Source organism: Physeter macrocephalus, chromosome 1, assembly GCF_002837175.3.
Source record: "Physeter macrocephalus isolate SW-GA chromosome 1, ASM283717v5, whole genome shotgun sequence".
NCBI lineage: Eukaryota > Metazoa > Chordata > Mammalia > Artiodactyla > Physeteridae > Physeter > Physeter macrocephalus.
Window position 1 is genome coordinate 98,173,696 of NC_041214.2, and position 14,252 is coordinate 98,187,947.

The 14,252-nt window shown below is 38.0% G+C and overlaps 1 protein-coding gene across 2 annotated transcripts in view; it reads left to right on the forward strand.

Moving 5' to 3' along the window:
* LSAMP (limbic system associated membrane protein) overlaps positions 1-14,252 on the forward strand; it is a 652,949-nt gene that overhangs the window by 349,348 nt on the left and 289,349 nt on the right. For both annotated transcript variants that reach the window (XM_024120416.1, XM_055085164.1), the window contains exon 2: positions 10,740-10,972. In XM_024120416.1, the coding sequence (XP_023976184.1) occupies positions 10,740-10,972 (233 nt within the window). The remainder of the gene's footprint in view (positions 1-10,739; positions 10,973-14,252) is intronic.

A 14,252-nucleotide genomic window follows, 5' to 3' on the forward strand; every position in this document is an offset into this window, starting at 1 on the left:
ACATAGAGAATCCTAAAGATGCTGCCAGAAAACTACTAGAGCTAATCAATGAATTTGGTAAAGCAGCAGGATACAAAATTAATGCACAGAAATCTCTGGCATTCTTATACACTAATGATGAAAAATCTGAAAGTGAAATTAAGAAAATACTCCCATTTACCACTGCAACAAAAAGAATAAAATATCTAGGAATAAACCTACCTAAGGAGACAAAAGACTATTTCAAAACAATGCTTTATTAGATTTAGCTCTTTCCCTTTCTCTGCCTGTCTTTTCATTTAACAGCCATTTTTTGAGAGTCACTGTGAGAGAAAATGCCTCTTCTATAATACAGTCTCAAAGCTAGAGTGCCCCAGGGACAGAGAGGGTGGGAAAATGGAATACAAATGCTCTGAGGCTAAAAGATGGTGATTTTGAATCATAAGGGTCTTTCTAGAACTCCGAACGTGACCTTCACCTTGTAGCATCTGTGGCTATCTCTTTAACTCAGGCTGGCTGCGAAATTTCAGTTAAGGTACACAGTGAATTTAGTAGCACAGGAGGTGATGGCCTTTGGCTTTTTCTCTCTCCCAAGTCCAGACACTGGTTACTTCTGCTCACCTTTACTTCCCTCCCAGGGTCAGTGCTTTATTAGGCTGGGGATTGTAGTTGCAGATACCATTCTCCAGTTTGAGTAGGCTGAGCTCCTTCCAAGACCTCTCCCAGGTTAGCTTTCATGTCAAACTCATCAGCTCTTGCCTTCATGCTGGTTCTCTTGCTAACTTCTGAAGCTCTTTCTCATCACCTGATTCCAAGTCCCATTCATGTCCTGATTGTTGTTCAAGGAGAAGCAGGCCTTCAAGGATAGGTTTATATGAGGGGAAAAAATGAGGGCTAGGGAAAGAAGAGAAACCACAAAAACAGTTTGTCACACAAGGGCGAAGTCCTCCTCATATCACTGTCCTTTGGAAGAATGTGCTGGAGAAAAAAATAATTTTGGAGACAGGAAACATAGAGGTGAGGTGGGGTGGAAAGTGGGTGATGGAAAAAGCAAACATGGAAGTCAGAAAAATCCCTATGATTATAAATCTCCATGTGAGAACTGTCCTTGTGATTTATAAGCATTCATAAGTGATCCATCGGCTTTTTGTCAGCCAGGGGAGTGGACTACTACATTTCCTTTGCCTGAGATGGATCTGTTTGATAATATGTGCTCCTTCAATTTGCAGCTGCTAGAGTCCCCTATTTCACATTTGAATCCACAAAGTACATTTAAAAAAATTAAGACCTGTTTTGTTCCTTATATTTATCTGCCTTTATTTCTTTTATGTCTACCTCTACCAGCAAAAGCAATGTAGACAGCAGAGCCCTTTTCTAATGGTAGTGCTGATACACAGTCTCATTGTCTTGTTTATTTACTTACATACTTACTATATGTTAACTCTGTCATATCATACATGCTCTATCTATCAATTGTCATATCTTAGAAGGCATAAATTTGATCCAAATTATACCTAAATGCATGTAATGGTGAGTCATATTATAACTTGATTCTGCTCCAATGATAATGTTTACGTAATGCTGTATATGGTAAGGCTATAAAGTAAGGGGCTGGCTTTTCAAGTGAGACTTCTGGAAAATAGTCTCCTGACTTTATAGCCATCCATGCCTCATACACCAGAATGTTCATCCTAAGTGCATTATAATTTATTGTAAGCACTTTTATTTCTCCTTACTGATGGAATGAGACAAAGAGTAAACTCTTTGTGATACAAAGCACATTTTTTTCCTTTGAGAACTTAGCATATTTTTTTATATTTACTTTGTAATGACTCAGAAGACAACAACATTTTCTTTAAATAGCTGTGGAGTTGTTTTTAATTGCATAGTAAATGGAATTTTTAACTAGAAATCGGAACCAGGATCCCAAGACTAATTTTATTCTTTCAAAGGTGCAACTTAAAGGCAGGTTTTTCTCCTAAATGAGAAAGATTTTTCACAGAGAACAGAGACTCATAGCAAGAATCAAAACAAAAGCAAGCTTTCAAATTACTTCTCATCCTCACTCAACCAAGTGGAGAGGAAAGAGGAGAATCCACAGTTCAAAGGAGAGCAAAGGGGTGTAGATTCTTGCTACTTCAGTGAGAGTATAACTGCCATTCAGGCACTGAGAAGGAGGAATGAGCCTTGTTCTTGCAACTGGGGGTCCACATAGCATAGAGTATGCCTCATCTAATCTAGGAGGAACCCAGATTCTGCCCAACAGATCTCAGCAGATCACAAAGTATAGCATGGACCCGCTGTTGTCCTCTGTCCAGGCTACCCTGAAGAGAGAGCCTCGTGTGGGTTCTATCTGATCACAAGTGGCGAGGCATTTAAGGCCTGAGGTCCCTAGGCACATATATGCCACAAATCCTCTAAGAATGTTCCGGAGATGGCATTAGAGCTTCAGTTTACACGGCTGTGCTGTAACATGCTGCATCACTCTCCTGCTTTCAGTTGCATGCTTATGGGCTTTAGAGGACCAACTATTGCCCAGAGGGACCAGACACAAGAGAAACTAGGCCCCTAAAAGGTGGTTTCCCTGGACATACCTGTTATTAAGCAAGAAATTGAATTAAACAACAATATCTGGAGATTGCTGAATTTAGCCCCAAAATGGGATTTCTACAGAACAAATGTCCAAGATTCAAATTATGAAAAGTAATGGGCACAAAAATTTATTAGGCTCTTCCAAAGCTCACTGGGTACTCTTAATACTTTAGCCTGTTTAATAATCACAATCATATGAGAAGTAGTAATTATTCCTGTTTTGCTGAAGAAAAACACTGAAGCTCTCTTCAGTAATAGTGGACTCATTTAGGGCCAGGCACTGCTCTATATGTTTAAAATTAACCCATTTAAACATTACAACTGGGTAGTTGAATGAAAATGAAAATGAAGTTTTCATTTTGCAGATGAGAAAACCCAGGCCCAGAGAGGTTAAGCGAGTGTCCCAAGATCACAGAGTAAGTATGTGATGGAGCTAGAATGCAGAGCAGGAAACAGGCTTCTCAGCCTAAACTTGTAACCACCTACCATACTACATTTCTCACTAAGTAACTTGCCTAAAGCTATTAAACTGCAGAACTCATGGCTTTTCCACCCCACCACTGACAAGAAAATGAGGAATCTTGAGTTATGGTGTGATTAGGGTGATGAGGGTCCGTTGGTCTAAAGGGACCAAGACTCTTCAAAAGAACCTAGAAGAGCTGTTTCCAACCTCTTATAAATGTTCCTGGGACTGATTGGAACTCCAGCTGTGACTGGGATAGAAATCAGTTTTCTCCTGGTCCCAGTCTCAAATTTTCCTTTTAGAATTTTTGTCTTCCTCTTTTTCATTTTCTATGTAAATGTAGAGATGATACAGTTGATGTGGCAACCAGAGGGGCACAGATTGTCCTAGAATTGACCTTTGAGATGCACTCAACTCTTAATTTGGTAGTTCGGCTCCTCCTCTACTTGCCCCTCTCCTCACCTGCACCATCTGCATGGAATATGTGTTTATGCTCCTTCAAGAATATGAACCTGAAAATACAGCAATACATACATCATACATATGCATATATGAGAATGCATATATAGCTGGACAAGGTGCTCCCTAGTGATAATAAGAGACAAAAATCCTGTCTAGGGAGTACTTTTTTTTTTTTTTTTTTTTTTTTTTCCGCGGTACGCGGGCCTCTCACTGTTGTGGCCTCTCCGGTTGCGGAGCACAGGCTCCGGACGCGCAGGCCCAGCGGCCATGGCTCACGGGCCCAGCTGCTCCGCGGCACATGGGATCCTCCCGGACCGGGGCACGAACCCGAGTCCCCTGCATCGGCAGGCGGACTCTCAACCACTGCGCGACCAGGGAAGCCCTAGGGAGTACTTTTTATTCCACGAATGACACAGTACTCCACGAATGACACAGACTGTCCTGGCTTTACTATTTGCCACTGTGGATTTTTGGTTTTTTGGTTTTTTTGCTCATATAGATGATGAATTATTCTAACAGGTAGTAACCCAGTCACAGAAAGGGTGCTTTGTCAGTATAGCACATGCAAATAACTAATGCAAATTGAGAATTTAAAGAAATACATGGTTGATCTGATACATATTTAGTGGATGTCATTCTATACAGAGATAAAGTTCTTGAATGATTTGAATAAATCACTATTTTCCTTATAGCCATCCCTGTATATGACTATTTCCTTTTTATCTACCATACTCTACCATGGGAGAGTATAAGCATAGATATTGTTTTACATCTTATGAAATGTTTCAATCTACATCATGTCATTTTATTCATAGAACTACGCTAAGAATTGTTCTGAGAGGCTGGGGAAAGTATCATTAGCCTCATTTTATTTATGAAAAACCTAAGATACAGAAAGGCTAAATGACTTACCTGTTTTCCAACAGGAAATAGACTGAAGGTCAGACCCAAAATCAGTTACCTTCAGGAACTAAACAGTGTATGTCTTTTACCCTAACATGCCATCAGTACTATGCAGATTACTGAATCATGGTGACCAGCAATAGATTCACATGAATCGGATTCCTGTGCCTTACTACCTCTGTGTTCTTGCCCTTTTGAACATCCATCACTAATGTGTGTACATATATACGTGTGCATCAGGGGCTTGTACATGAATGTATACAAAGGACCTATAGTGGGGGAGATTATCCTATCATATAGACGCTTTCATTGTTAAATGGTGTTAATTGGACTAAAATTCAGGATGAATCTAGGAAAATAAACCATCATGAACCTAGGATCAGTTTCTACATAAAGAAGATCAAGTTTAAGAGAGCAGACATGCACAGGGATAAGAGAATGAGGCCAAGAGAACAGGCAATGGTCAAAGCCAGAAGTCAAGTCTGAAAAGAAGTAGAGATGGGAGCAAGGCAGCTAGAAAACTGAAACTTCTGCTTGCAGGAAAGGGAAGCAGGAGTGCCTGAGGGTCAGCAGTGAAGCCCCACAATTCTCTTATTTCTTTCTGAGTTTAATCTTAGAACATGGTAATAAAGCAGAGATGATCCAAAATGTTTGATCATTCAAAATTCTTTAAATTTGGCTTTTAACTAATTTGGTGGTTTTTAATGTGTTTGCATATGTGTTGCTAGACTTCATTATATTTAAAATAATATGATTAAGTCAGACTAACGACTTTTGACTCAGGAGAATTTGGGATATTTCTGATAATTTACTGCATCCTCTGCTTAGAACGTTGCTTGATGCCACGCTTTAATGCCGGGAATGTACCGCATTAATTTCCAAACCAAGTGTCTTTCCTTCTAGAATGAAGGAAATGAAATGAATCTATGTTAGTTTTGTTGATTCACTAAGGGTTTTATTTGTAGGGTTAAAGTTATAAAGCAAAAAGCATCAAAATAACGGGTCAACACACTCCTGAAGACTTCCCGTCCATATCTTGAATCAATCCACATCTTACAAAAGAGAATCACAAATGTGAAAAAAATAGTAAAAGTTAATTTAAAAAAAATAGCTCTTCTATGAATAAAGGCTAATTATTTCCTTAAAAAGTCAAATTTGCCCCGAGTTGATTGTCCCTTACCTGTTCTAAGTATTACTGACCCATTTTTATACATGGGGAAAAAACCCAAAACACTAAGGTTAAATGAGTTCTCCAGCATTAATTTAGGAAGGAACTAAGTTATAGCTTTCTCCTGTACTATTAACAATGTACAAGAGTATAGTGTTATATAATTCAGATTCTAAAACACAGCGAAGGGGCATGATTCATTAACTACTGACTTACAAACAGAGTACCAGTAGACTTCATTGTAGTGTCTGTGTCATGAACTTATAATTCAAGGACTTTGCTGGTGGCAATTGAGTGCTTACAAATTAAGAAGCATATGCTTATGAAAAAACAGTATTGCACTGTAGATGTTTGACCTATGCTTCCAGATATTTAAACCAAGAGACCAAGGTCTAACTCGGGGTTTTCAACTTCAAACCTGCCAACATTTTAAATGGGATATGTCTTTGTTGTTGGGCTGTCCTTTGCATTGTAGGATGTTTAGCAGCATCCTTGGCCTCTACCCACCAGATGCCAGTAGCAACCTCCCATTTCCAGTTGTGACATTCAAAAAATGTCTTCAGATATTGCCAAATACTGTCTGGAAGTACAGATTGCCCCCAGTTGAGAACCAGTCATCTAACTGTTCTTTCTTAATTTAAGAAACAAATCTCTTACCCATCCAGTTACACTTTCCCCAGTCCTTATAATTAAAAAGTATGAAGATAGATAGCTGGTGAGAAACTAAGCAAAATGTATTTATTTGTTATTCATGAATAAATACCAGATTATACTCTTAAGAAGCAGAGGAAAGTTTGGATAAATTCTAATACTAACTTGTTCCATTTTTAGCGGCCAGTAATGCTTGTTAAAAATGAGATGTATCTAGTAGCAGTTGAACAGGATTAATATCTGTTAGATGTGTATCACTTACATCAAGGATACACTGTCAGTAAATATGCGATTAAGCTATCTATTGGTACACACCAAATTTAGCATTTCTTTTATGCCTTCAATTATATTAATCATTTTGGAAGCATAATCCCCAGACTTAATGCAGTATGAGTGAAATTGTCAATGTACCTATTTGTATAAGTGTGCATAATATACTTGGTGTAAAGTACTCACAGAGATCCTATGCTTGGGATTTTTATGGGTGCATTGATTTTTTGTGACAGTTTTATGGATTCAGACATACTGAACAGGGAAGTTAGAAATTTGTTTGCTTGACTTTCCTGTTATTTTTTTAAAGCTGATTTTTTTAAAAAAATCATAGGTTCTCGGTTAAGGTAAGTAACCCACCTGATATTTGTGGGTTCATGATTAAAGTGGGCAACTCACTAAATGTTTATCTAGTGCTTTACACGTCTTTTCACTGTTTTTCATGTGTGATATAGATTATTTAATTCCCAGGAATGATCTTTCTTCACTGGGAACAATTTTTTCTCTCCTTTGATTTCATGTTAATGTCACACTCAATAATTCTCTTTAAATTTTCCGTATGTGTCTGATAATTTTAATCGTTACCTAAGAAAAGTTAAAATAGTTATCACCTATCCTGCACCTATTAGATAATTAACAAATATTTGATAATTGATCGAATAGTAGTTTGTTAAATTCAGTTGATTTATTCCACATTTCAGCAAGTGACTACTGTGTACACGGTGGGTTATGCTGTTGGCTCCATTAAGGTTCCATAGGTGAATTCTTGAGGGACACTCTCATTAATAAACTTATGAGGAAAGATAAGTACAGATAACTAATTCAGTGTAGAGTACAATGGGATCATAAGAAAGAGCCAAGTAAAAGAATGGGACACTAATCAGAGGAGATTTCCTGGAGAGGTGACACTTTGTATTATATCCCCATGTCCTCAGCTGCCTGCCAGAAATCCCACCTAGAGTGGACGGTCATCCTCTGCCCTCTCCTCTTGGCACCAACACCGACTGTCTTTACCATGTAGTCCTTTCTAAATCCTGGAATCATTTGCCTACCCTGAGCTCCTGAAGGAAACATTCTATTAAATCCAAACAACTCATAACAATACAGATTTTAAAAAGGTATCTCTTCATCCTTTCCCTGCTTTGGCCAGAGCTGACTTTGAAGATAAAGTCACTAGGTATTTAGTTTTGAACTAGACTGTCTGGTACTGAAGCAGCATTGTGGGTGAGGGATAATTTATTACCATCTTACGATGGTGTGGCATGAGAATTCTCATTGACTCCACAGGCATGCCTAATGCACATTTAAGCCACTTACCTTCTAGATGCGAGCTCATGATGCTTATTGGCCAGTCAGTGCATGCTGGAACCTGGGTCTGCCTTTAATCAGCATTTCCTCATCTCCGAATAGCTAGACATCTGTGACTACCCTATATGACTGGTTATTTTCATTTAACAAACAAAAGTGCTACACTTTTGTGTAATTGAGACTATACTTTGACTCTGACCATCTTTTTTCTTATGTGCACTTCTTATGGTTTAAAATAGTTGCCACCTTATATCAAGATTTAAACATTTTTAACGTTAAATTAATTCTGAAATTGTGAGACTTTTTGCTCATTTTTCAGTATGAATGTTCTAGCCATGTTGTAGAAAGATTATTTTCCGCTTTATAGAGTCAACACATTTGCTCTGAACTATTAACTACTTAAAAAAAGAACCTTTAAATATCTGGAGGAGTGGTTTCTTTTTGAAAAATACTGCATTGTGCTCTGGTGCTTGGAGTTGGCTAATTATGTTGAGTTAGTAAAAAGTGTGAATGTATGTGTGTATGTATATATTCTAGTGTACCTTTCACTTATTTGGAAGTAGAAGAGAAATTACAAAAAATAAATATGAATGAAACACAATGTAAAATAAGATGTTATGTAGATTATCACAGCAAAATTTCCACATTACGTATTGTTTTGGTACATGCATTTTTATGGGTCTGACAATTTTGCTGAAATAGTCAATTGCTTCTTTACTTAAGATAGTTCTGAACTCTCTCAGAGAATAACTCCGAATAATGATCTATGTGATAATTACAACTTTTCCAGAGACAAAAATTGCTAAAGTGTCCAAAGGACCCTAAAGATTCAACTTAGAAACTCTACCTTATACTGATAAGGAAATTTGCCCAATTCATTAGTGGATGCTGTAAGGAGTTGGGATGGAGAGTGGAATATAGGTAACCATATGTCCTATTTCTGCATATATGACACTGTTAGTTCATATGACAGGCATTTACCAGGGTCTGTTTTACAGCAGATTAGTGTTTGGAGGTACCATAATGAATAAGACAAAATCTCTCTTTATTTGATATATAGGCTATATTTATGTAAAATATATTATATTGTATTTTTTTCAGGATGAACATGTTAGAGCCTTATTCCAGGCTAAACAGCATTCAAGGTTCACCTCTGTGCAATGGCATACCTAGTTACTGCTGTGTTGTGCTGTGTAGATGGTAAAAAAAAAAAATGCAAGGATAAACATGATAGAAGACTTAAAATGCATTTATGGAGAGAAATTTCCATTTTCTCAGTAGAAAAGAAAAACACAGGAGACCTACATCAACAACTTTATTTATGATCTAGAAGAAGACAGCAAATAATCTATTAATTGATTCATAACTGAGTCTAAGTTGAGAAGTGCCACAAATACCACCAAGGACAGAGAGACATGATGCCACCAAAGAATAGAAGAGGAAAAGTAAAATTGAGTTTGGAGAGAAGCAGCAAGCATCCATAAAGTTAGCTTTGCCCTCCTGTTTAGAGGAGTTTTAAATTATCAAACATAATTAATCTCAATAATATCTGTATGGTAGAAAAACACATATTGGAGATACTAAATGATACCTTAATCCACCTATGTTTTTGAAAAGAAATAGGTGGAGAAGAAAAGAAAGACCTTTATATCATGGCACCCAAGTAATTAAATAAAAGTCTCATGTTTACTAAAATATGAAATTCACCCAAAAATAATGTAATAAGGAGGCCTTTTGTACCATGGGTGAGGTATTTTTAAAAGATTCGTCATTTCTCCTTCTTCTAAGAGAGATGAGTTGGCCTCTATGTCTTTACAGTGGTCAACCCGTGGATCATGCATCAACTTCCTGTGCATGCATGACTGTTTAGACCTGAGAGAAAACTTGGATTGGACTTGGTTTGGAAAGTACAGGGGAACGTGGTGTTTTGATTGTTCTGCTGTCATGCTCCTGGCTCCTGCTGTCCATCCCTCATGCCCCAGAGTACTGAGCAGCTGGCTGTGCAGCTGTGAACAGGGTCTGAGACAATCTCCCCATGAGGCATACATAAATCTTGCCAAAGGGATACAGAGACGTTTTTTGCTTGATTTTTCCATTTCCAGATTCTTGCTAGAATGGAAGGAGTACGGTTTTCTCCATTAAACCTTTTTAGGTTTCTAAAATAAGTAGTTACTCAAATAAATATTTTTTCCTTCATGTTTCTTGGAATAAGAACTACAAAATTAGTTTTCTTATCTACCATAAAAGATTGAATTCATTCTATTGTGCCAGAAATGCTGGTAGCAAGCTGTCTTGCCAGCAGGCAACCTACTGCCCTCAGCAGATGGAACCAGACTTAGGCAAGATGATACTAGCTTTGATTTTCTTGATACAGTTCCTATCTACTTACCCTTGGACCTGCTCACACACCTCTCACTCCTGGGAGTGGGCATTCCAAACTTGGAAGGATCAGAAACAAGCTCTGAAATTCATTCTGATTTCTACAATGGCGGGGCATAACTTGAATCTACCATCACATAAGCCTTTAGGAAATACTAATGAAAGAATAAATGCAGTTCAAAACTGAGTAAATATGCCACATTATCAATTGTCTAATTCTCAAAGTTATTTAAACAAATGGAGTTCTGTGTGAATGACCTTTTCCTAGACAAGAAGATAATCCAGTGGGAAGTCAATATCCATTTAACTTTATTTTCCTGTATTACTCGTACTGATTGTTTATTGCCACACTGGGTATAATATAATGGCATCTATCCATTGGATGGTAATTAGATCTTAAAGGAGAAATAGCGACAGTATTTAGGACTCTAAGAAATGGCATAGCCAGGATTCATCCTGCACATAATTATTTTTCTTGATTGGCCCTGTTGAATCAAATTGCATGGGAATGAATGCAGATCCATGTATGGCTAAGGCTCTAATGTTGTTATTCTACTTTACCAGGTGTGTTGTAGAAGATAAGAACTCAAAGGTGGCCTGGTTGAATCGTTCTGGCATCATTTTTGCTGGGCATGACAAATGGTCTCTGGACCCCCGTGTTGAGCTGGAGAAACGCCATTCTCTGGAATACAGCCTCCGAATCCAGAAGGTGGATGTCTACGATGAGGGTTCCTACACTTGCTCAGTGCAGACACAGCATGAGCCCAAGACCTCCCAAGTTTACTTGATCGTGCAAGGTAAGACAAAATAAGAAAAAAGTGGTAAAGGAGAGGTGAGGCAGAAAATAATCATAACATACAAATACTCGAATAATCCTTTCTGAAATAAAAGAACACTTCCAAATGTGTTACGGCACTTCAGTAGGTATTTTCTCTCCAAAAGGATAGACTTTAAATGAGAGAACTAAGGAGGATATAGAAAGAGGAGTCTTGCCACTGTGAGCCAATACCCTTGGTGAGAATATTTTCTTTTAGCCCTGAGTGTTAAAACAGACAGCAAAGGCCACAGCTGTGTCCACAGAGACACAAGAACACACAGACTGCTCAGAACCATGTGAAGTCCACTTAATTATACTGTTAGGTACTGGATGCTTTTGCTGAAGATTTGATTTTTATCTGTCCTCAGTCTAAAGAATATCACTAATTATCTGTTTTAATGATGGTAAATGTTATTTGGAAAAATAAAAATTTCCAGAGGCCTTGACATCCTTTCAGCTGACTAGCTTTCTTTGTAGTTTGTATCTCCATTTAATGGCAAGTTATTTGTGAGCAAGTGTAGTGATGGGGATCTGCAAAGTCATCAGGGATAATCTGCTTCCAGATTGGGGTTTCCAAGGGCACATCTGAGTCATGGTTTTACAGGATGAAAATCCTAAATGGCATATGCAAGCCCCCAAACTATAGCTCTCTTGGGTCCCTTTCCCCTTAATAGCAGAATGAGAACAAAGCTGATCAGCTGCACAATTTTATTGCAAGTGGAGTCAAACTACCAGCAGTTTCAATCCATCTATCAGGAAGGATCTCAGCACTAACAAATATTAGGGCTGTGTTAATGTATTCTTGATTTACAATTTTATGTAAATTTAATGCAAATTAGGCATGGCCCTAGGGCTCCTGTCAAGATTCCAATGCAGTCAATTGTATGGCAGAGTTTGACTGTAGCTTCTATTAATGTGTTACGGAATTGATTATTGCAGCATTTAAATCATTGCTCTCCCAACTCCTCTGATTAATAGATTGAAACTGTTTGTTTGCTCTTTAGTTCTTCTAGGTCCTTGTTAAACATTTCTTGTATTTTCTCCATTCTATTTTCAAGATTTTGGATCATCTTTACTATCATTATTCTGAATTCTTTTTCAGGTAGGCTGCCTATTTCCTCTTCATTTGTTAGGTCTTGGTGGATGAGGCTGGATTTTGTCTTTCTGGTGGGCAGGTCCACGTCTGGTGGTGTGTTTTAGGCTGTCTGTGGCCTTATTATGATTTTAGGCAGCCTCTCTGCTAATGGAAACTGGAGTAAAATACATCAGAGACTGCCTGGTGCAGTGGCGGTTTAGTCACGTGACCGCTATCTTGGTCCATTTGCCATGGCTGACAGCTTCATTTTATTGCTTGTAAAAGGCATGTCTACTGACTTGCAAAGTTCCTATCACAGTCAAAGCATAGAATGCTTTCCTTGTAGTATGGTGGAGAGCACTTGAGTTTCTTAATAACAGACACCAGGGTTTGGATCTCAGGCAGCCCATTTAAGTGTGTAAACATAACTACTGATGTGTACATATGTAAATGGGTTAATTTATCAGCTCCCTCAAAACACAAGCACACACACACACACATTCACACATGTACACACACCTCAAAACAAAAGAAGTTCTATGTCATTTAATGGCAGAGGGAAGGGAGATAACTAGTTTACTTAAGGCCCCTTACCTTCACAGCCTTTAATATTATTGGAAAGCTACTAGAGACCACAACTAGAGAATGTGTATTGTCCTATATGGAATAACATTGGGCAATATGAGTATTACATTCCTTGGTTTCTAGATGAGGAAACAGAAGTTAATTAGATTTAGGTTAGTGCCTACAGATCACACAGAGAGTTCAGGGAGTAGTTTGGAGCCAGGCAGACCAGGAGTCAAATTTGAGGCACTTTCTACTGGAATGGAAATTTTTTTGCTATGACTTTTTAAGAACTACCAGATTTATATTTGTCTGAGCTCTTAGCGCCAAATGCCCAAAGCCCTTCCTCCTTTTTTCTTATTCATGTATGCACTTTTATAGCTACAAAGACAACCATCTTGAGAGTTAGAGCTAGAACTAGGTTAGATCATACTGCTTATACCTTCATACCATGTCAGCACAAGTGAAATTAACTTAAATTTAACTTAATATTAAGTTATTAAATTTAACTAAATATTAAGGGATGGAGAAGGACCTATAAAATACCAGGTACTGTTCATTCATTATCTCGTTTGATTCTAATAATATTATTATTAAGTGGGTGTTAATAACTTTATTGTAAATATGAAAAAGCTTGACGTTCAGAAATAATAAGGAGCTGTCCAAGGCTGCCTGTTGGCTTAGGAAAGAGTTTCAAACCCATATCTGTTTGATTCAAGATATTATAGTGTTTTCTTTATTGCTTTAAAAGAAAAATGAGCAACAAAGCTTGTTCTTGAAAGGGCGATAAAGAAAGGTTGTCTCCTCCTTAAGCCTGCGTTATGAAGGGGGATTTTTTGACAATTATATGGATGCTGGCATTTGATATTTCATGCCAGATGGCTGATTCGCTTCCCCTTAGGACAGTCCACTTTGTGATTATGTCAGTTGGTCCACCCCTTCATGCAGCTTGTTCACACTGCTTCCTACTCTGTGCCTCAACTCTACATGTTTTCACCACATCAAAGATGCTGCCATTCTTCTTTCCTCCAATTCCACAGTACCTTCCTTCAGAATATAAGGGTCTTTTGAATTTTTCAAGTTCTTCCCTGCTCACCATACATGGTTTCTGCAACTCCCACTTAACTAGTCATTAAATAAATACTGTATTCTTTTTCTTTGCCCATTGGTGAGGCCACCTTTAGCTCAAAGATGCTGTGATATATTACTAAAGAATAGCAGTTAAGAAAGCAGGCTTCAAATCTCGGTTTTCCTTCTTGCTACTTAAATAAATTTTGGGGTAAACCACTTGATTTATCTAAGGCTCAGTTTTGTCCTATGTAAAATAGAGATAAAATTAAAATTTTAAACCCTCCTTAATGGATTGTAAGGATTAAATTACATGATTATGTAAGCCCCTAGCCCAGTGTCTGGACATCATGAGTTCTCACCCAATAGGATGATGATGGTGATGATGATGATGATGGTGATGATGATGATGATGGTGATGATGGTGATGGTGGTGGTGGTGATGATGTTGATGATGATGATGATGGTGATGATGATGGTGGTTGTGGTGGTGGTGATGTTGATGATGATGATGATGATGGTGGTGGTGGTGGTGGTGGTGGTGGTGGTGATG